We start from the raw sequence: 21,067 nt of genomic DNA, 5'->3' as shown, positions 1-21,067 counted from the left end.
CCTATTTTTTGATATACAATAACCTCTCCATAGTCAAATTATCAAACAAGAATTCGTAAATAAAAACCTCCTTTATAATTATTATTATGATGCACATCCTATCTAATGTACTATCTTACTACGGATAAGAATATGTACCAGCAAAAACAATGATGAAATCCAATGGGACTGCAGTTTTACATTTTCAATTAATTTTGATTTCTCTGTAAGATAAAAATCACCAGGCAATTTTTACTAACATAAAAATTTGCTCCATGTATGTAACAGGTGAATAAGATTAAAAGACATTAAGTTTTATTGACTGATAACTTGCCTTGAAGTTGTAATGTTTATTTTTTTAGGGTTCCGTACCTCAAAAGGAAAAAACGGAACCCTTATAGGATCACTTTGTTGTCCGTCCGTCCGTCTGTCAAGACCCTTTTTCTTAGGAACGCGTGGAGGTATGAAGCTGAAATTTATATCAATTACTCAGGTCTACTGTCCCTTGAAGCTGTGAAAAAATCAAACTTCTAAGCCAACGCAATCAAAAGATACAGCCGTTTATGCCGCAAATTTTCGACACTTGCAAGGGAATCAAAACCTACAGGGTGCTTCCCGTGAACTCAGAATCTTGAAATTTGGTACGAAGCAACGTCTTGTAGCATAGATAAAGGAAAAATTACGAAAACCATAAATTTTTAGTTACATCACATACTTAATATATATTTTTTTAATTGTAAACATTGCAGGTTTTTACGGAACCCTCGGTGCGCGAGTCCGACTCGCACTTGGCCGGTTTTTTTTCGAAAACACTAATACAAAAACCCTTGTGGTTAGTATTTTGTTAATAGGATTTATAGACCATTGGGCTATGTTTAACTTCAAGAAAACAATTACATAATTATATTTGAAGAAATATTTCATGCAACAATTATATAAAATCCTCTACTTATTTTTTAGTCATAACGAAACATTATATCTATCTACCTGAGTAAAGTTTTAAATATGTCGATGATGTGAATGATGATGTTATTTCATAAGTAAGTAAATCACGATTTATTTCTACATATAATGATAAAAATTATTTTAAAAAATATAATCATTTCTAAATGTTAAAATCGATAGACCTTTTGACCCCGGAAAAAAGAAAATGTTCCTAATTACTCACATACGAAAGAGTAAAGACAATATAGAACCTGTAGGTAGAGCTTAAACTTATAAAAGTTAAAAAACTTAAAAAACTTATAAAAGCCATAACATATAACATTCAGTATAAACTGAATGTTATATGTTATGGCTATTAACTAAACCATAAATGAATATCTACAAATAATAATGTATTGTATGTATGTACAAATAATAATAATGTATTTATAATAATTATTACCAAACGCGTAATGAATATCCCATGAACTAAACGAGCATAAACCTTAGTAATAAACTTTCTTTACATACATACAAGCTTTCAGTCTGCGACTTCATCCGGACTTGCACTTTACGTTATCAGTTATCACGTTAGAAATCTATTATATATCCGCTAAATCATTGCTTTTTAAATTTGTGACATATCATCGAATCACTTTGTCAGCTTTTATCAAAATCTATTAAACAGTTTCAACATAAGTGTGCAAAAGACAGAAAAAGACAGAAAGACTATGTATGTTTATATGTTACAATTATTACATAAAATGCCAACTATATAATATAAGAATAATTATTATGATAATCAACTAGTTACCATTGAATGAAATCTCACGTACCTGCCGAGTTCATATCTCGAACTATAGCTCTGTAAGTGCGTTATACGTAATTAGCCCATCGTTAAGGTCACAAAAAACGTCATTTATTTTCGTAATTTAAATCGAGAATTGCTAGCGCATGACTGCGGTCATTCACATCTAGGGTTCGATGCACTCAGCCTTGCCATTAATCTAGTCTGGAGAGCCCTTTATTGTTGCCTATTTTAAAACTAGACAAAGTAAGATAAGTCGTTACGTAAGCTCTCGATTCACGGCCTAGAATTTATAAAATATGACTATAAGAAATGTTGAGGGAAAACATAGAAATGCAACTTCTTTTATTTATTTTCAGTCTTTCAGTTACAGTTTTCAATTATTCATCTCGTCCAAAACGAAATATTCACATAGACTGGATGCAATAAAAAGAGTTTAATAAAATTCTTTCGGCCAAGACGTTACCCTTCTAAGCAACAAATTTCATCAATGTATTTTTAAACTTTATTAAAAAGTCACGCTTCTAAACCCATTTCTTACGGTTGAGCTTTGACAACTCAACCCAAACAGTGATTCAACCAAAAAGTTTATTCTACATATAAGTAGGTACTTAAACGGTTCATTCATAGTATCTTAATTAAGCCACATTTAGCGATTTCACGAACAAAAATGCTAGCGTTTGCATAAGCCATTTCACATGATGTTTTGTCACGCTAGGTATCAAAAAATTGTTGTAAGTATTAACCGAACAGTTGCTAATAACATCTATTTAATAAACTGGTATTATTCTCTTTAGTACTAACATAACTTAGAAGTGTAAAGTGCTAAATAAACAGTGAGAACAAGATATTACTGTGTTAAGTTCTTACTGAGCTTTCGTTTAAGGTAATATCTACTGGTTGCAATAAATTATTTTACAGAGAGAAAATCACTTTACTCCCCTTTCACTGAGTGCATGTTTCATTTCATTTGATTTATGAAACTTTCATCTTGAATTCAATATATGACAAAAAATCTTCAAGTTCGTTTGTAAATATGGTAGTATTGAGCTTTTTCCTATATTTTCCTATTTTGTTTTCATTTATATACTATAGGATATGTATTAAACTGCATCCAGCCACTGGTTTCTACGAATGCCTTATTGTATGAAATTAAATTAACTTTCGATTGACACACTAAACTAATTTGCTAGTACGTACCTACATAGAAGAAAAATGCAAAGCAGTTTTTGAATCATCAAAACACTAATACCCGTTCCGAAAGTAGTTACTACAAGTTTGGCAACATTTTTAACCGACATTATCATTTCTTTTAGGTGGTGTATTTATTTATAATACTTTATTGTATAAACAAGATAGGACAAAGCAGAAAATGAACAATATTACAAAAAAGCAGAATTTGGGTGCATATGGGAAATATTCATTTCGATGTTAGTAAGTAAGTAGTCTTTGAAATAAAAAAAAAATTGGCAGGAATCTACAACCACCGACATTCCTGGAAGAGACATAACAATTTCGGATTCTGAAATGGGACCAAAATATGTACAACCATTGTCTATCAAATACAAATACAAAAACCCATGGAGGGTTGTCGCGTAAAAACCACAGGACAGCTGTTCTTTGGCATATTATGATATATTATGTATTTAGATATAAGTTACATATTATGTAATATCGACATGATTTTAAAAGAGCAACTAAGTATGGAGTTTCTTGTCGGTTCTTCTCCATAGATACTGCTTTCCGAATCGGTGGTAAATGTTAAAAATAATTATGTAATGACAATTCGAAAGTGCTACTAAATAGTACTCTAATTGAATAAATGGATGTTTGAGTTTGTGTTTGAGTTTGAAAAATAATCACGTCAATTTTTCAAAAACGGATTATCAGAAACGAAAAGATACAGGTGAATTGGGAACCTTCTTCGTTTTTGGGGACGTCGGTTAAATACTAAAACGCATTTACCATAAAATGCAACTGTCTAGGGCCTAGGCAATAAAAACGAAACATAACTAATACAGCAAAGGCTAGCTTTACCGATACGCCAGGGGTCTGAAACGGTTCGATGTTTTTATTCCGGTCCCTTGCGCGAGCGCATCACTCGTACGTTCGCTACCAAGGCCCACGGGCGCATATCTATCGAATATTTTTTTATTAATAAACACTAATAATGTATAAATCGATTGTAATTGTGTGTGCATTGTATTTAGTGGTTACGGGTAAGATTTTTTTTATTAGAACATTAACCATTAATTACCAACATTCAACTAGATTAAAATAAGATAAAATGCTCAATTAGATTTAAAAAAATATATAGAGCTAAGAAAGAGCGATGAAATATTATTAAGCACCTTTTGTTTTCTAGAGCCCTGTATCTAACGATTGATTTTTTTGTTGTATTCGGGATTGTAGTAAATAACTTAAATTCTCATAAAATTGCGAAAGGTTAATAACGATTCAGAACTAGAACAAGTGATAACTGCGTTAAAAACAACCGACTTCAAACTTGCACTTGCAAAATTTACAAATACCTACAGACAAAAATGCTCATAAAATAAAAACTACTGGGCCTATCCGAATAAAATTTTTATGGGACCAATTCGACACCATCTCGCATCGAACAAAAAAAGAATCAATCGTAAATCGGTTCAGAAACCTCGGAGTAATCGGTGTACATACATAAAAAAAAAAAAATATACCGGCCGAATTGATAACCTCCTCCTTTTTTTGAAGTCGGTTAAAAAATAAAGCTCTATATTCTAACTTTTTATGTAAAATGTAGTCCTATTTACGTCATTTATACATATTATATAGCCTTCAGACGCATATTATCATAACTGTAATTTTAAAAGCCAATTAAGTTTAACTATCGTAAGCTTTTTGCAAATAAACCAGTCACATCTTTACAATTTCTTACAAAAGTAAAATAATATCGTGATATAAATAATCAACATTGAATCATTTATGTTCAATAATAATATGTAGATATGTGTTTTTTTAATCAATAATATAATTATTAATAATGTACTATAAATACCAAGGTATTGCTAATTTACATTTTTCTCTTGGGCATTCTATACAACATACATAACATACATATATACAATTATTATGTGTATGCAATTTACTTTATAAAAATAAGTTCATAGAATTATAAGTTTTCATTCAAATAGATATTATGTTACACAGAAATAATAGTTTATAATAAATGTTATGAATCATAAAATATTAAAGGGCAAAAAAGCTGACTGAAACCCCATAAAAATTCGTATCATGGCAATTTTTTACCACATTTAAACACTTGTTTCATTATCGCCTAAGACATCCATTATAAATTCGGTTAAGAAGCGTTACTATGATTTGATTAAATCCAGTCAATTTGTTATATCAATACGCAAAAACTACAAGTAAATCCGTTAAACAAAGGGTTACATTCTTATGATAACAAAAAAAAAACAAAAACAATAAGATAAATACATTATAATTAATAGACTGAACATACTAAATCATTTTTTGAGTCACGACAATGCATGTTTTATAAACGTGATGGATCTTCCGTAGTCGTGTCTAAGATACAATCTTTTTTACAGAATATAAAATATATATGTAATCAATTAAAGCCTATTCAAAATTGGCGGTAAATGGCGTGATATTTGGACTGTAAAATTTAATTGTGTTCGTTAAATTCGCTTAATTGGTCGAGGCATCTCAAGGATAACTTTGTAAAGCTATTGTAAAAAGTTACAAGCTGATTAGATCATTCAATCGTTTTAAAAATAAATTATTTCGACCTTTCTTGAAATTCTATAGAAAGAATATCTTTTATACTTAAGCTTTAAGCTCCAACTTCACCCGAATTAGGATTATTAATATCTAGTCATACATTTTTGATCGATGTTTTGTGTTTACCTTACTTTTTCAAATTGTTTAAATTATTTATTATATCAATCTATTATAAGTACTCATAACAATTTATAGGAACGATTCGAATATTCAAGCATATGATTTTAAAAGCTCAAGTTTAGCTTTTAGTCGACAATTCTTAACTTAATTTTATATTTAGAAATAATGGCAAACCTTTTTTACCAAATGGGCAAAGATAGCAGAGTCATCGCCCTGTCCAGTGGTGTGTAACCCGACTCGGAACAGGTTGATCGTGTTTGTTTTTGCATTAAATTATAAAATTCCAATTTTGACCAACATCTTTGAGCATAAAATTACGTTGTAAAACATCCATTGCTACCTTTTCTTTCGACGCAATCTTAATTGTACTGGTATTTATAGTAATCGATGTGCCGTTTTGCGATTTTATTTTTTGTGGGCAATTACAAATGGAACAGCAGACACGATCTTCGTTTTTTTGCTTTTGGCTGAGCTCTAGGTGCGTTTAAAACGTTTGAAATGGGTGTTACATAGAGATAATATGTATCTGGGGTGTTAGTATTTTTTGAAATAAGTTTCTGAGAAGCACGATGATCTCATTATTAATCATGCGAATGACGAATATTCTGAAATTGTTATAAGACTGAATCGATGATTCTGCTTAGATTATTATTAATAGGTTACTCTCTCGACTCTCGCTCTTTATTAATTAAACTAAAAAAAAACTCAAATATTTATTTATTCAATTAGACTTCTTTTAGAAGCTCTTTTGAATCGTCATTACATATTTTTAACAATTATTCCTTTTTATCCAAATTCTTTTCTAATAAAGAAACATCTAAACAAAAAAAACATACCGGCCGAATTGATAACCTCCTCCTTTTTTTGAAGTCGGTTAAAAAGAATACTTGATTATCATTGGTTTTAGAAGGAGATATGGAATTAATATATTTTTATTTATATTAATATCCAGAGCATTACTATCATTTAATTATTATAGTAGAAGTTTTTGCATACGTAAATCATGTACCTACGTCAACGCCATGTCTGTTTGCTCGTAAAACCTAACTTGTTTAGACTTATTTAGATAAGAAATCTAGACCGACTCTTAACCTCACTGACCTACTTACTGTATAATCTACGTCTAAGCATGTGTATTCAATACTAGCTGCTCCGCGCGGTTTCACCCCCGTGGCCCCACTCCTGTTGGTCGTAGCGTGATGATATATAGCCTATAACCTTCCTCGATAAATGAGCTTTCTAACACCGAAGGAATTTTTTAAATCGGACCAGTAGTTCCCGAGATTAGCGCGTTCAAACAAACAAACTCATCAGCTTTATAATATTAGTATAGATTATTTTAGACCACTTGTACCAAACACTAGCCAGCTTCAAAGTATGTATCTAGTTTTCTTTGCCAAAACATGAATGAAAACTGGAAAAATATCATACTCTACAATCTACATAATTAAGTACAGTACGTCTAGAGTAACATAAATAAAAAGATAATTATTAAAAAAGTATAAAATAAAAAGATAATTAGTAAAAAAGTGAAAACACTCATTGATAGCACGGTAAATTCAAACAGTCCTAAGCTTTTTTCCTGTCCTTTCAAAGCATAATATATTCAAAGAAAAAAAAATGAAATTTATCAAATTATATTAAAAGAATATTCCAGCTATCCTCAAGTGATGTGATGAAATCAGTACTTACTTTTTTTGCTTGTTTATTTGGAAGAAAGTTAATTATTATTAGAAAGTAAGTTCATCTACATACACAATTTCCTGAGGCAATATTTTGATTGATTACACTTTACATTACTTAATGATCTACTTAAGACTTTACAGTACCTACGTATAGAAATGCGGTCAACTCAATTGCAAGGCAATTGTAGGTCGATGATGTTTATTTAAATATGCAAGTAATAAATATGAATTTAGATGCTCATATACCTATTTCATTCCTAGATAATATCCAAATGTTGTCCAATATATTAACAACCTGTTATTCGCACATCTCTCACTTTAAAGTTTTGTCCAAACATGCAATGCAACTACTGTAACAAATGTTCATTAAACGTAGATAGTACATGTAACTTTTACAGCACATCAAAGGAATAAATATATATCGAAATAATAAACACATTTGATTGATACAGATAGGATTTATATTTTCGTAACAAAGTCAACTGCACTTTACAAAAATAAAATGAACTAAATTGATAACCCTTCTTTGTGGAGGTTAATATGTACGTCAAAAACGATTGAGGAAAATAATTTGCGCACTTTCATTATCATCCAGTCGTTAGTACAAAATAGAGACACAAATTTTATTATCTATATTTCGCTATTTCGCTTGTAAAATGTAAAAAGTTTATAAGACTTTTCCAAATCTAAAGAAGAACACATTTAGAACCTTCCAATGTTAGTCCCACCTATAGTCTAACACACAAATATGTATAAAATTTAACGGTCGTTTCTGAAAGTAGCTTCCTAGCAATAATATTTAAACGTGTACCTAAGCAATAAGGCGGATACAGTTAGCGTTTTGAGAAGCAAAAACATCTTATGCTGCACCGTTAGGCGAAAGTCAAGCACTCGCTCCGTAAATTTAACTTGATTTAACACTGTACAGGCAACCTGCAACCAAATATACTTACAGATCTTCATATAACAGACACGCGAAAATAGCTCTACCCACGATGCACTTATACGTTAAAACTGCATGCCTATTGAACGTGATGGCTAAATAATGTTTCTCATTGTAGTTGGAAATGATAGGCAGGTGATAAGTGGGACTCTTGAGATGGGAGTCGAACGGGACGTGATATTTGGATTCGGTCATTGCTCTATGTAGCGTGCAACTATTTCATACAGTTAATGCTGATAATAAACCAAGCAATTACGAATAGTTAGTTATTAAATTGATTTATTTTAAAAGCTTGCACCAAATTCATTTCACCAAGTTCATATCAATATGTCAAATTCAAAACTTATTTCGAAGTCCAAATCCATACTAATATTATAAATGCGAAAGTAACTCTGTCTGTCTGTCTGTCTGTTACTCAATCACGCCTAAACTACTGAACCAATTTGCATGAAATTTGATATAGAGATATTTGGATACCCGAGAAAGGACATAGGCTACTTTTTATTGCGAAATATGTACCACGGGCGAAGCCGGGGCGAACCGCTAGTCCTTTATAAACGGTAAAGTAATATACCTATGTAGAGAACCGTTTATGACATCTGATATTTAATTAAGATATTATTTTTGCACTAGGTTTGCACACACCTATAGGAACACTACAGTTTGATAGTAAATAACATTGTAAAACTGAAGAAAATTAATAAACTAGGCGGAATAGGCCGGCTTATTTGTTAAACCAGCTACGCGTATACCTAATTATAAACGACGCAAACAGTTATTCTATAAAGATGACCACTATCTATTATTAGTGCACACAATTATTACACATGTTAACTTTGTCTAATAATAATTTCTATATTAAATATTCATACTTGCAAAAACTACTTCATTATAAGACAGGATGATCGCGCATGATTCCTACTATTGACAGATATCTCTCTACGCATTTCGCATTCCTCAAAAACAGATAAATGATATTTGCAAGTTGAACGACCGGCACTAACAAGGAAAGCAGTTCAAACAAGTGGCCTATCCAATATCTATTAGCAGATTTACGATGCACGATCCATGCTCGTGCGCATCCGAACCCCGTCTCGTGACCTCCGGGACTCCACGTATTGATAAAATATTATAATTACATATAATTACATACTAGCTTGCCTTGAAACTCAAAAAATTAAATTCGCCATTGCATGGTGCTTAGATGCATTTTTTATGAATGCATGATGCATATTTATGGATACAGTGAGCACATATGGATACAGTGAGCACATATGAAAACAAATCAGACACCTAGAGAACTGTATCCATATGAAAACAAATCAGACACCTAGAGTGTCTGATTTGTTTTATCCACTCTACCAACTTATTTTCGCAAAATTCGCAAAACAATTAAAAGTTACAAAGTCATTATCGTCTCTCTATTCCCTGTGATGAGCTGTATTTGGAAAATCAACATAAAATCTATGAAAAGATTACATAAACTATTATTATTAGTATTTGACTACATAAACCTTTTCTTTTGTCTTTCTTTTATCAACCTTCTTCTTCACAATAAAGTATTTTTGCTTCTTTATGATAAAGAAAATTATTATATGTAAAATGTTAACTCCAAATTATATTTATAGTATCTGGGTATTATATTATCTGTGATCTTAATTGAATCCAAATTGAATCGAATCGATATACGAGAAACTTTTGTAAAGGGCGTTTTTGTGCATTAAAAAATAATTAATAAATGTAAAAAAGTTAAAAATATGTAGATACCTGAGCTGGGTTCTGTGCAAACACAATTTTATGATCAAAAAGCCGCATAAAACTGCATCAAATTTCCTTGAAACATGACGGGTTATTAAACCTATCAAATCAGCTGCTCCTTAGAAGCTTAAATCGGTTGTAACCAAAATCAACTCATATGACTCAAACGGTCCCCAGACCTGTTTGCATCTATTAACCATAACAGGAAACGATAATACATTATTATTTATTAAACTCTAGGTATATTTAAACTAATCAAGTTACATGAAAGTCGAATATCGTATGTATTTAATAGCTCAAATCGGGTCGATCTACAAAAAATTGTAGTGTCTGAACTTTAAGGGACCTACAAAAAATAATAAAAAATTAAACCTTAAATAAACAGTACTTAATTAATACAGTTAGCATATAAATAGCAAAACCAATCTGTGCTTTTTTTTTGGTCCGAATCATCAAGCGACAAAGTTTTGCGTATTTTTTAATTAAATAAGAAAATAGTTTTAATACGTAACGTATTCAATTGTCCCTATTGAAACTTGTTTCATTTTTTTTGTAGCACTAGTCCCCGAAATTATGTGACAAACCATCTCGATCTACTTTATACAAAAATATATTATTATGGTTTACATAACACAAGCGAAAGCTTAGTATGGGATCAGTTTGCGCCATGTGTGAAAATTGTCCTGAAATATTTTTTTATTTATATATCATGTTTTCGCCATATTAATAATAAACATTTCTAAATTTCCAGAGGCCCGTCCCAAATGGCAGTATCTCCCCGAAGTGCCCGGTTACGTCCCCGTATACATTCGAAATGGGGACACACCGCTTGAAGACATCAACCCCGAACTAGCTGAGGCTTTCCACGCGCCCGCCGGCAGAAGCGCGGGAAAACAGATCGAAGCCGTCCCAGACATTCCAGAACTAAACGACAAACCACAACCAACCCCAGACGCACCAAACACAATCGACAAACGCCCATACGAGAAAGTTGTAGAAAAAAAGAAAAAAGCCACCTTTGAAATCCCCAAACCCATTGAACATTAGTGAGATTCGTACTTATTTAGCTTTAGGTTATACGGCTTGAACGCAGAGCTTGCCAACTTTTGTTATTTATTTATTGTATTGAATACGCTATGTGATTATGTATTCTATTGTGATTACAAGAATAAATATAATTTATTTTTGGTAATGTTTTATTTTATGTGAATCAACAGTATCCATGCTCCACCTGGGTAGAAGTTTTTCATTTTTTTTTTATTATCCTATACAAACATAGTAAAGATCATTAAAATCCATTCAGCCGTTCTTATGTTATTAGTAGTGTAACTAACATAACTTTCTTTTATATAAAAAGAAATGTTATCCATTTCAAGCAGTAGGTTTGAGCAGCATGTAGATAAATAAAAAAAAATAGATGGTGATTTCAATTCAACAGATAAAGATAGTTTAAAATTGTGCAATACAAATTGTCATTTTGTCCAGTCCGTAGACGTAAGAAAAATAAAAAACCAGAAAGCTTATTAAAACTATATTTACATGACATTATTTCCAATACAACGACATTTCTTAAATGCTAAATTAAAAATAATATATACATAATTAAATTATCTACTAAAATTAAGATTTCCGCATAGTAAGCATAACATTGATCTCCCATATGATTGTTCTAAGGTTCGTTATAACATCTTTCAACTGCTTATTCTTCAAGACGACCTGAAAAAAAAAATGAACTTAACATTTGCTTTATCTATATAGTTCAGGATACATCGCCCATTTTTGCAAGTGACTACTATCAAGCTGATTTTCCGTTTGTAGCTTTATTTTGATGAGACACCGAATAATTTCGTGTACGAAACTCTCGATTGTGGTAGCTAACAGAGATAACAAAGATAAAATTTTTTGATTTGATGGTTCTCAAATATTTATTACGCAATTTGTAGGACAATATGTCTGTTGAATTATATAAACATTAATTAAGTGAAAACAAAAAAATCAGCTTGTTAGTAATCATTTATGATGACCTCGTTATCGATACACTTTGGAAAGGGGGACTCTTTGAACCAACCATAGATTTTGTAGGACAAATATTTTTTCGAATAATTTAGGTAAATATCTTGAGATTGAACAAAAAAAAATTCAGTTAGTAATAAATATTTGAGAACCATCAAATCAAAAATTTTTATCCTTATTATCTCTGTTAGTTACCACTATCGAGACTTTCGTACACGAAATTATTGGGCGTCTCATCAAAATAAAGCTACAAACGGAAAATTAGCTTGATAGTAGTCACTTGCAAAAATGGGCGATGTATCCTGAACTAATACTAATATTATAAAGCTGAAGAGTTTGATTGTTTATTTGCTGGGCGCTAAACCTAGGAACCACGGGTCTGATTGGAAAAATAATTTCACTATTAGACAGTCTGTTTATGGAGGAAGGCTATAGGCTATATTATATCATCACAATAAGACCAATAGGAGCAGAGCAATGTTAAGTATAAAATGAAAAATAAAAATCATTTATTGAACATCATATAGATTACAGATTATTGACGCTAATATAACACAGAACGAGTTAATTTTTTGTAAGTTACTAGTGGAAAAATACAAATCACTATGAACGATGCGTGATCATTGGAACAAGACGTAGATTGGTTTACCAGTGGAAATTTTTTTAAATATACAGGGTGTCCCAAAAAGTAGTGATGAACGGAAGCTGGGAGGTAGAGGACCTAAAGGGCTATCCGAATCACCCCCATGTATGTTATGCGATTTTTCGTATTTTCGGAGTTATGACGTTTTTTTCAATTTTTCACCTATCGCCGAGTACGATGATATTTTCACTCATGGTGACGTCAATTATTGCGCTAGATGCTTGATTTTTTTTTGTGCTAAGCTGAAAGATAGGCCAATTCAGTATGGTAACATTTACTATCGTTAGACCTTTGAATGGAATAAAAAAAAGAATTAAATGCCAAGAAAGATAAAATTACCCAGTATGTTCACCACTTCAAGGGCCCGTAAAAAAATAAAATCACATAAAAAAAGTTTTCCGTTTTGCTTTTAAAAACTTGCTCTATCTATCAGGTAACAAACTACCCTGAAAATTTCAATTTAATATTCAGAAGGCTTCAATCGAAAAATTGAAATCTAAATGTGGTAAGTGCAAAAATTGAATTAACATGATGATTAATAAAAACAAATTAAAACCAATAACAAGGTGTGAATTTTTTAAAATGACCCCGCTGTTGCTTAATGTAAGTGCGACATCACCGTAAAAAGTTGTCTTTTAAATGTCTGAATGCCCTTTTATCATTTTTAATAGTTTCTTTTGCTACTATGAATTTTCGGGTTATTTCGTCCAAATTGTGGCAGTCTCTCGTCTTTGCAGTATCCCCGCGAAAAAAAATAAATGAGGTTTATGTCCGGGAACCGTGGAGGCCAGGCTAAAGGGCAAAGATACCCTGAATGATGGATTGGTCGTTGCAGCCTGCGCATGCGCCGGTGACGCCTGCCAAAAAGCCTGGCCTCCACGGTCCCTCGACCTAAATCCCATTGATTTATTTCAATGGGAATACTAAAAAGACCTCGGCTACTTGAGAGAATGCCACAATTTGGACGAAATAACCCGGAAATTCATAGTAGCAGAAGAAACCATTAAAAATGATAAAAGGGCATTCAGACATTTACAAGACAACTTTTTACGGTGATGTCGCACTTACATTGAGCAACAGCGGGGTCATTTTAAAAATTTCTGCTAATTAAACACCTATTTATTGGTTTTAATTTGGTTATAATGATCATCATGTTGATAAAATTTTTTCACTTACCACATTTAGATTTCAATTTTTCGATTGAAGCCTTTTGAATAATAAAAAAATTTTCAGGGTAGTTACCTGATAGACAGAGCAAGTTTTTAAAAGCCAAATGGAAAACTTTTTTTATGTGAGTTTATTTTTTATGGGCCCTTGAAGTTGTGAACATACTGGGTAATTTTATCTTTCTTGGCATTTAATTCTTTTTTTTTATTCCATTCGAAGATCTAACGATAGAAAATGTTACCATACTGAATTGGCTTATCTTTCAGCTTAGCACACAAAAAAAATTCAGCATCTAGCGCAATAATTGACGTCACCATGAGTGAAAATATCATCGTACTCGGCGATAGGTGAAAAATTGAAAAAAAACGTCATAACTCCGAAAATACGAAAAATCGCATAACATACATGGGGGTGATTCGGATAGCCCTCTAGGTCCTCTACCTCCCAGCTTCCGTTCATCACTACTTTTTGGGACACCCTGTATACAACTCTTAACTGTTTCACATAATATGCCCAAATGAAATAAATAATAAAAATGAAACTTCAACTTTCATTTGAATCTCCGACCGTGCTTCGCCCATGATACATACATAGCCTCGAACACTCAAAGATTACATACCAACATATCTTACAGTGAAATTATTTTTGAATTATTATAAGAAGTATACATAGATATGTATCTATTTTCATAAATTAGCATGTAAAATTATTATCTAATATCTAATATCTAATATATATTATAAAGGCGAAAGTTAGTATGGATGTATGGATGTATGGATGTATGGATGTTTGTTACTCTTTCACGTAAAAACTACTGAACCGATTACAATGAAATTTAGCACACATATAGAGGGTAACTTGGATTAACACATAGGATAGTTTTTATCCCGGAAATCCCACGGGAACGGGAACTATGCGGGTTTCTTTGCAAACGCGGGCGAAGCAGCGGGCGGAAATCTAGTATTACCATACCTGTTCAGTGAGTTCCTTATTTTCTTCTAAAACGAGTCGATACGACTCAGTGTTTCGTCTTTCATCAAGTGCTTTGTTATCAGCCTCATCCTTTAAGGGTATGAGACTCTCCATATGAGTATATTCCATCCCCTGTAAAAATAATATTAGTAGAGAAAAATCAATGTCATTCCAATATTTTAAATAAAATCTTATAGCTTATATGTAAGCTTATGTTTTATTTGTGTATAAGGTTCTTTGTTCTTTTTTAATAAGCATTTATAAAATATATTTTAAAAAACTCGCAAAGAGGAATCGTTTTTGAAAGGAGTTGGCAAGAAATTCGATAGTTACTCATTATAATTTACCAGCTTACCGCCCGCGGCTTCGCCCGCTTTCTCTAAAACGATTTGAGATTTAAACAATCCTATCTCTCAAGTTGGATCGAACTGCACATGGTGTGCGAATTTTATTATATTCGGTTAAGTGGTTTAGGAGTCCATTGAGGATGTTTGTCACATTGTGACACGAGGTTTATACATTACAAGAGATGTATATATTAAAGATATAATAAAATTTACCAAAATCTAAAATAATTACAATTAAAAGGGTGATTTTACACATGTCCAATTGTTCAGAAAGCAAAAGCATTCATCTTTATATATTATAATAATGAATCGCAAAATGTGTTGGTAAGCGCATAACTCGAGAACGGCTGAACCGATTTCGATAATTCTTTTTTTATTATATTCCTTGAAGTACGAGGATGGATCTTATGTAGAGAAAACGTAAATATGTACCACGGGCGAAGCCGGGGCGGATCGCTAGTTACAAATAAAAACACAACCATACAATAACATAAACTGAAACATTACCTGACAAGTCTCATTACATTTATCGTAAATCAGTCTCAAGCGTTTATACAGCAGTCTTATAGTTCTCAATTGTTCTTGCATTTTGGCCTTCTTATCGTTGCTTGCGTTCTCACCATGTTGTGTCCCATTCGGTGGCTGTATCGCTTTTAACGTTTGGAACACGTCTTGCGTCCTGCTTACTATGTCTTGCACTGTTTCTTGACCAAACCTGAAAAATATTTATATAAATAACTAGCGGTCCGCCCCGGCTTCGCCCGTGGTACATATTTCGCAATAAAAATTAGCCTATGTTCTTTCTCAGGGTCTAAAGATTGTCTGTGCCAAATTTCATCAAAATCGGTTGAGTGATGTAATAACTCAGCCCCCGGAATCACAGACACAATAGAAAACACTTTCATAATTATATGTATCATTTAATACTGAATCATTGCATCTGTACAGTCACGTGGTCTCCTCTGAAAATCAGTGCAGCAACACATTTTAAATAATGGTTGCTGCTTTGCTGACGGGGAGTCCTTTTTGCCTCCATTACTATCTTTTTTTTTCTGTTTTGTGTATTAATTACTAAGAGTTACATGGTGGCAAATAAAACGATTTCTATTTCTATTTCTATTTCTAAAATGTTGTGGTCCGATCGGGCCGCTCGGGGCTCAATGGGTTAAGCGGGAAAGCGTAACAAACAGACAGTTACTTTCGCATTTATAATATTAGTAGGGATTTTAGAAGAAAAAGTATCCAAAACAAATTATTACAAGTTATAACCAATATTTGCTTTTTATGAAAAGTATTTCCTTGTGTTGTTTCATCTGCAATCAGCAATATTTATTCTAAATAAATGTTCTATAATATATGGTATATACTTGTAGGGCGAGCTTTCTGTTAACAAGTACAATGTTACTTTTTCTATTGGTCCAGTAATACCAATAGTTCCTGAGATAAGCGAGTTCAAACAAACAAACTCTCACTCATATTATTAACATAGATAGTAAAGATTAGAACCAATAATCTATAGGAAATAGAGATATACTCACTTGCACAAGGAAGCTGTATTGAATTCCTTGCTCTGCGGCGGGTGGTTAGGAGCAGGTGGTGGGGCCGGCGCTGTCGGAGTCTGCACTGTACCAGTTTGCATTCCCCCTGTAAACAGTTAAAAATGTAGCTGTTTTTTATTTAAGTTGTGATTTATTTACACTTATTATTTACTAGCTCACCGCCCGCGGCTTCGCCCGCTTTGTCTAAAACCTAATAAATGATATACTAAAACCTTCCTCTTGAATCACTGTATCTATTAAAAAAACCGCATCAAAATCCGTTGCGTAGTTTTAAAGATTTAAGCATACAAAGGGACATATGGACAGGGAAAGCGACTTTGTTTTATACTATGTAGTGATCTTACACTTTATGCACACACATAAGAAATTCAAATACAGAAAGAATTTAAAATAGAGAAAGACATTTATGTACAAACGGCGGCCTTATCGCTAGGTAGCGATCTCTTCCAGGCTACCGTATGTAATGTGTAAGGAGAGATTTATTTTAGAATCAAAGCATCTAGTACAAGATTATATTATACAGATTTAGATATTAAGCAACAAGTTTTATTTGTAATAAAATAATATTATTATATCGCCAAGATACTACTTTAAATGGTGAAGATTCACATGATTTTATCCATATAAACATACAATATTGTCAGTACTGACTTGCTGCTCATAGAAATAGGTACACAGTATTATTATATTTACCTTGCTGTTGAACACCTTGAGGCCCCATGGCTGGCGGACCGGCACCCACACCAACACCCATACCCTGAAATAATAGATATTACATGCTTATTAAAAAATAACTCAAAATTGAACAAATTCAAATAAAAAATATAAACAAGATTAACAACAACTTCAGTTGAAAGTAACAGCTAGAATATATCTATACTTATATTATAAAGCTGAAGAGTTTGTTTTGTTTGAATGCGCTAAGCTCAGGAACTATATATCATCACACTAATACTTTTGAAGTGGGAGTCGAGCATGCTTCGGCACGAATTGGGCCACGCTCGCACCGGGGAAGGTACCACACCCTCACAGAATATCGGCGCCATAGTGACAGTTTACTGTCGCGTTCCGTACGGTGAGTGAGGGGTCCGGAGGCCCACATCCCTTCCCATCCCCTACCCATCCTCTCCATCCCTATCCTCATTCCCTCCCATCCTCGCCCCTTCTACCTAACTTCTTCCAAATCCATTACCAGTAGGCAACACCCGTAACCCAGTTACGGTAGTCTATAGGCGGCGCACTTAGCTTACCATCAGGCAAGGCGTCGGCTCGTTTGCCTTCTTCTACCATAAAAAAAAAAAAAAAAAAAAAACACTAAGACCAACAGGAGCGGAGCCACACAAGTGAAAACGCGGAGCACAGCTAGTTAAAAAAACATGGATATTATAACTATTGCCATAATATATATGTATTTAAAAACATTGTTTCTAGTACTCACTTGTCCGCCCATACCCATAGCAGCCATTTGATTCTGCATCGGTGCTCCATATGGAGGAACCATTTGATTGCCCATACCAACCATACCAGCTGCTCCCATTGGTCCACCCATCACTCCTGAAATTAATCACAAAACACGTATGATACAATAAAAGTGTATCAGTATAGAATAATTGAGTATATAGCTTAAGAATAGCAAACATCATCATAATATTATGTTTGGATAATCTTGATTTTGTTTATGATGGTCAACAAACAATGAGTTCTTCTGAATAAAGGCTTATTTGAATGCTGGAGTTATGTTGTAAAAAGTAATTTATTTTATTAAACTTTACTCAGACTTTGCATTCCTTACTTTTTTCACAAAATAGAAATCTATTGATAATAATCAATGAATGGTAAGGTAATATTCATGATATGGATCAAAACTATATATAGTGCTCTCTCTCATCATATTTTTACCTGCTAATTGATTCGGCATAGACTGCATTTGTCCTCCCATCGGACCGGCACCATATCCAGACCTCATAGCTCCTGCATTCGCTTGAAAGTTGCCGGGAAATTGATGCCCTTGGCCCGCCATTCTTCAAAAACAATGTACTTTAAGACTGCGAAGTTAATCAGCATTTATATGTAGAAACAATCAATCAATAATACATAAAAATATAACGAACTGTGAAAGAAGCGAAGATAAAGATAATATATTATTACCTTGAATTTAAATAGCTATTTTACGAATGGTATTAAGTAACAAGGTTTATTTGTAATAAAATTATATTATAATATCACCAAGATACTTGAAGAATCGAAATAACAATACACATTACACATAAATCGCAAATGTAGGTACAATAACATTTCTGACATTGAGTACCTAGTTTTGACTTTTGCTTGACGTACGTAATTGGTAGGATGCTAAAGTTTGACGCTAAGTTTGACGTTTGTATTTATATATTTTTTTTTTTAAGATTTAATGGCCCGGCTACAGGACTTTTAAGCACCTTTTAGCCAAGACGTATATTGTATAAGTTGTTCCAATCCAGTATGATCCATTTATGAAACCACAGGAAACGGATTGTTTCATAATTATGTTACTTGACTTATAACTAATTTTGTGAATTTTTACAAGTTGGCTTTTATAACTGTATCACACATTATTAAAATCTAAGTTAATCTCCTGTTCCTGTCGAAGCTGCGTGTAGCATCTTCTAACATATAGGTATATCCAGGTTATTTGCTATTTTATTTGTTATATCTATTCATTTCAGGATTACTTACGTCACCCCCGCACCTCTTCACGTGAAAATGATTCGAGAAATATCCAATAGTTGCATTGCTGAGCAGAAGTCACCTACAGACAGTTTAGAACAATTTCTAGAAGGCAATATAATAGATGATCAAATAACAAAAAACTTCATATACTGTTTCTTGACTAAGGGTCATTTTGTTAATTCTGAGGGTTTCTTCGTAAATGAACACATAGTTTCTGTGGCCGGAGAACATAAAAGTAAGGCAATTTTTGCCGATACAATAATTGATCGTTGCAACGAAGAAACACTTATGGATAATGACAAATATGAAAGAGTGTTTCATGCAAGTCAATGCCTCCTCAACAAATCACCGATTAAAATCAAGATTTGAATATTATTTAGATCGATTAAATAACCGTACCATTATCCTCTGTTATTTTTTTAATTATCGAGATCTGTGAATAGGACAAAATTGATTTTTCGTAGGTACCCCTAAATAATAAGAGTAAGACAGAACAACGTTTGGCGGGACATATAAGTATAAAATTCTCGTGTCGCGGTGTTAAGTGCCATATCACACTAGCGGATTGCGAGCGGTTTCAAAGCGGAGCGGGTGCGCAGCGAATACGTTGCGGGCGCGCAACGAACACGCCGCGGATGCGCAGCGAATTCGTTGCGGACGCATGGCAGATGCGCAACGTTTACGTCGCGGTCATGTACACTCATTAACAAAATGGAATCCGTGCTGGTTGTTTCTTATAACTTGTTATAGTATAATAATTATGAGATCATTATTTTTTACGAGTTTCATAACATGTTAATGTTTAGGGTATTGTTTTATCTATTAAATCTTGGTCGAAATGCAATCAGATAACTTAATTGCTCATTATGAAAGTTCACTAGCGAAATAAATTTTAAAGCTCCTTAACTTAAACAGGACTATCTTATTATTAGATAAATAGCAGTGAATAGAAAATTTTACCAAGCAACCAGCAACTCACTATCACTTTGCTCATAATTAGGTTCACAAAATCTCTTTATAAAATACGTTGCTATGGGAGAGATTATACTGGTCAAGTGGTCAGTCGTTACATACTTTTGGAATAAATGTTACATTATTAAGTCCTAGTAATTAAATTTTATAGCACCTTTTACAACAACTTCAGTTGTTATTACATATTTAGTTAAGTAAGTGCATTTCCACAGTACGGTTAAAAAATGGAGTGCTACAGAAACGATGGAAATATTGAATGGAAGTTAGGCAAGGGCTGGCTTTTGTGCGAGAGTATACAAAATGACGTTGACGCTTCTATTCGCAGCGAAACCGTTGCGCGTCCGCGGCGTGTTCGCTGCGCATCCGCGGCGTGTTCGCTGCGCATCCGCGGCGTGTTCGTTGCGCACCCGCTCCGCTTTGAAACCGCTCGCAATCCGCTAGTGTGATATGGCACTAAAGGACTTGACTGGTTCCCATGAAATTATGTACTGCGTGCGTTTCGGGTAGGTCTTCGAATAGGACATTATTTTTCATCCCCCTAAATAATAAGAACAGGTAAGGCAGAACAACGTTTGAAGGGACAGCTACTGGTATAGGTAAAAAGAAAACGCAACCAACAAGTAACAGCTAATTTTAAAAGGATTTACAAATGGTACGGGATAAATATACGCCTTTAACAGCTTAA

General features: G+C 33.1%; 2 protein-coding genes across 3 annotated transcripts; one reads left to right on the top strand and one right to left on the bottom strand.

The window, feature by feature from the left end:
- Positions 1-3,775: 3,775 nt before the first annotated feature.
- On the top strand, positions 3,776-11,187 carry LOC123692266. The gene is made up of 2 exons (XM_045636994.1): positions 3,776-3,930; positions 10,752-11,187. Exons 1-2 carry the CDS (start codon positions 3,882-3,884, stop codon positions 11,045-11,047), a joined length of 345 nt encoding a protein of 114 aa, XP_045492950.1. The 5' UTR covers positions 3,776-3,881; the 3' UTR covers positions 11,048-11,187.
- Positions 11,188-11,516: 329 nt separating this feature from the next.
- On the bottom strand, positions 11,517-19,007 carry LOC123692051 (mediator of RNA polymerase II transcription subunit 30). 2 transcript variants are annotated; one of them, XM_045636688.1, is made up of 8 exons: positions 18,850-19,007; positions 18,601-18,746; positions 18,140-18,255; positions 17,395-17,458; positions 16,681-16,786; positions 15,650-15,857; positions 14,796-14,927; positions 11,517-11,716 (listed from the first exon to the last, which is right to left on the bottom strand). In XM_045636688.1, exons 2-8 carry the CDS (start codon positions 18,719-18,721, stop codon positions 11,621-11,623), a joined length of 843 nt encoding a protein of 280 aa, XP_045492644.1. In that variant the 5' UTR covers positions 18,722-18,746; positions 18,850-19,007; the 3' UTR covers positions 11,517-11,620. The 2 variants fall into 2 exon arrangements, with proteins under 2 accessions (XP_045492644.1, XP_045492635.1); XM_045636679.1 differs by having other exon boundaries at positions 18,601-18,722; positions 18,850-19,006.
- Between the last annotated feature and the right edge of the window lie 2,060 nt (positions 19,008-21,067).

This window comes from Colias croceus, chromosome 1 (genome assembly GCF_905220415.1).
Source record: "Colias croceus chromosome 1, ilColCroc2.1".
In the NCBI taxonomy this organism is placed as follows: domain Eukaryota; kingdom Metazoa; phylum Arthropoda; class Insecta; order Lepidoptera; family Pieridae; genus Colias; species Colias croceus.
This window is presented reverse-complemented; position numbering and strand designations above follow the sequence as displayed.

Coding starts and splice junctions, on each gene's coding strand:
- LOC123692051 (XM_045636688.1), bottom strand. CDS start 18,721: ATGGCGGGCCAAGGGCATCAATTTCCCGGCAACTTTCAAGCGAATGCA. Junction 17,459..18,139: donor CTATGGGTATGGGCGGACAA/GTGAGTACTAGA, acceptor CTATTATTTCAG/GGTATGGGTGTTGGTGTGGG. Junction 14,928..15,649: donor AATGTAATGAGACTTGTCAG/GTAATGTTTCAG, acceptor TTATTTTTACAG/GGGATGGAATATACTCATAT.
- LOC123692266 (XM_045636994.1), top strand. CDS start 3,882: ATGTATAAATCGATTGTAATTGTGTGTGCATTGTATTTAGTGGTTACG. Junction 3,931..10,751: donor ATTGTATTTAGTGGTTACGG/GTAAGATTTTTT, acceptor CTAAATTTCCAG/AGGCCCGTCCCAAATGGCAG.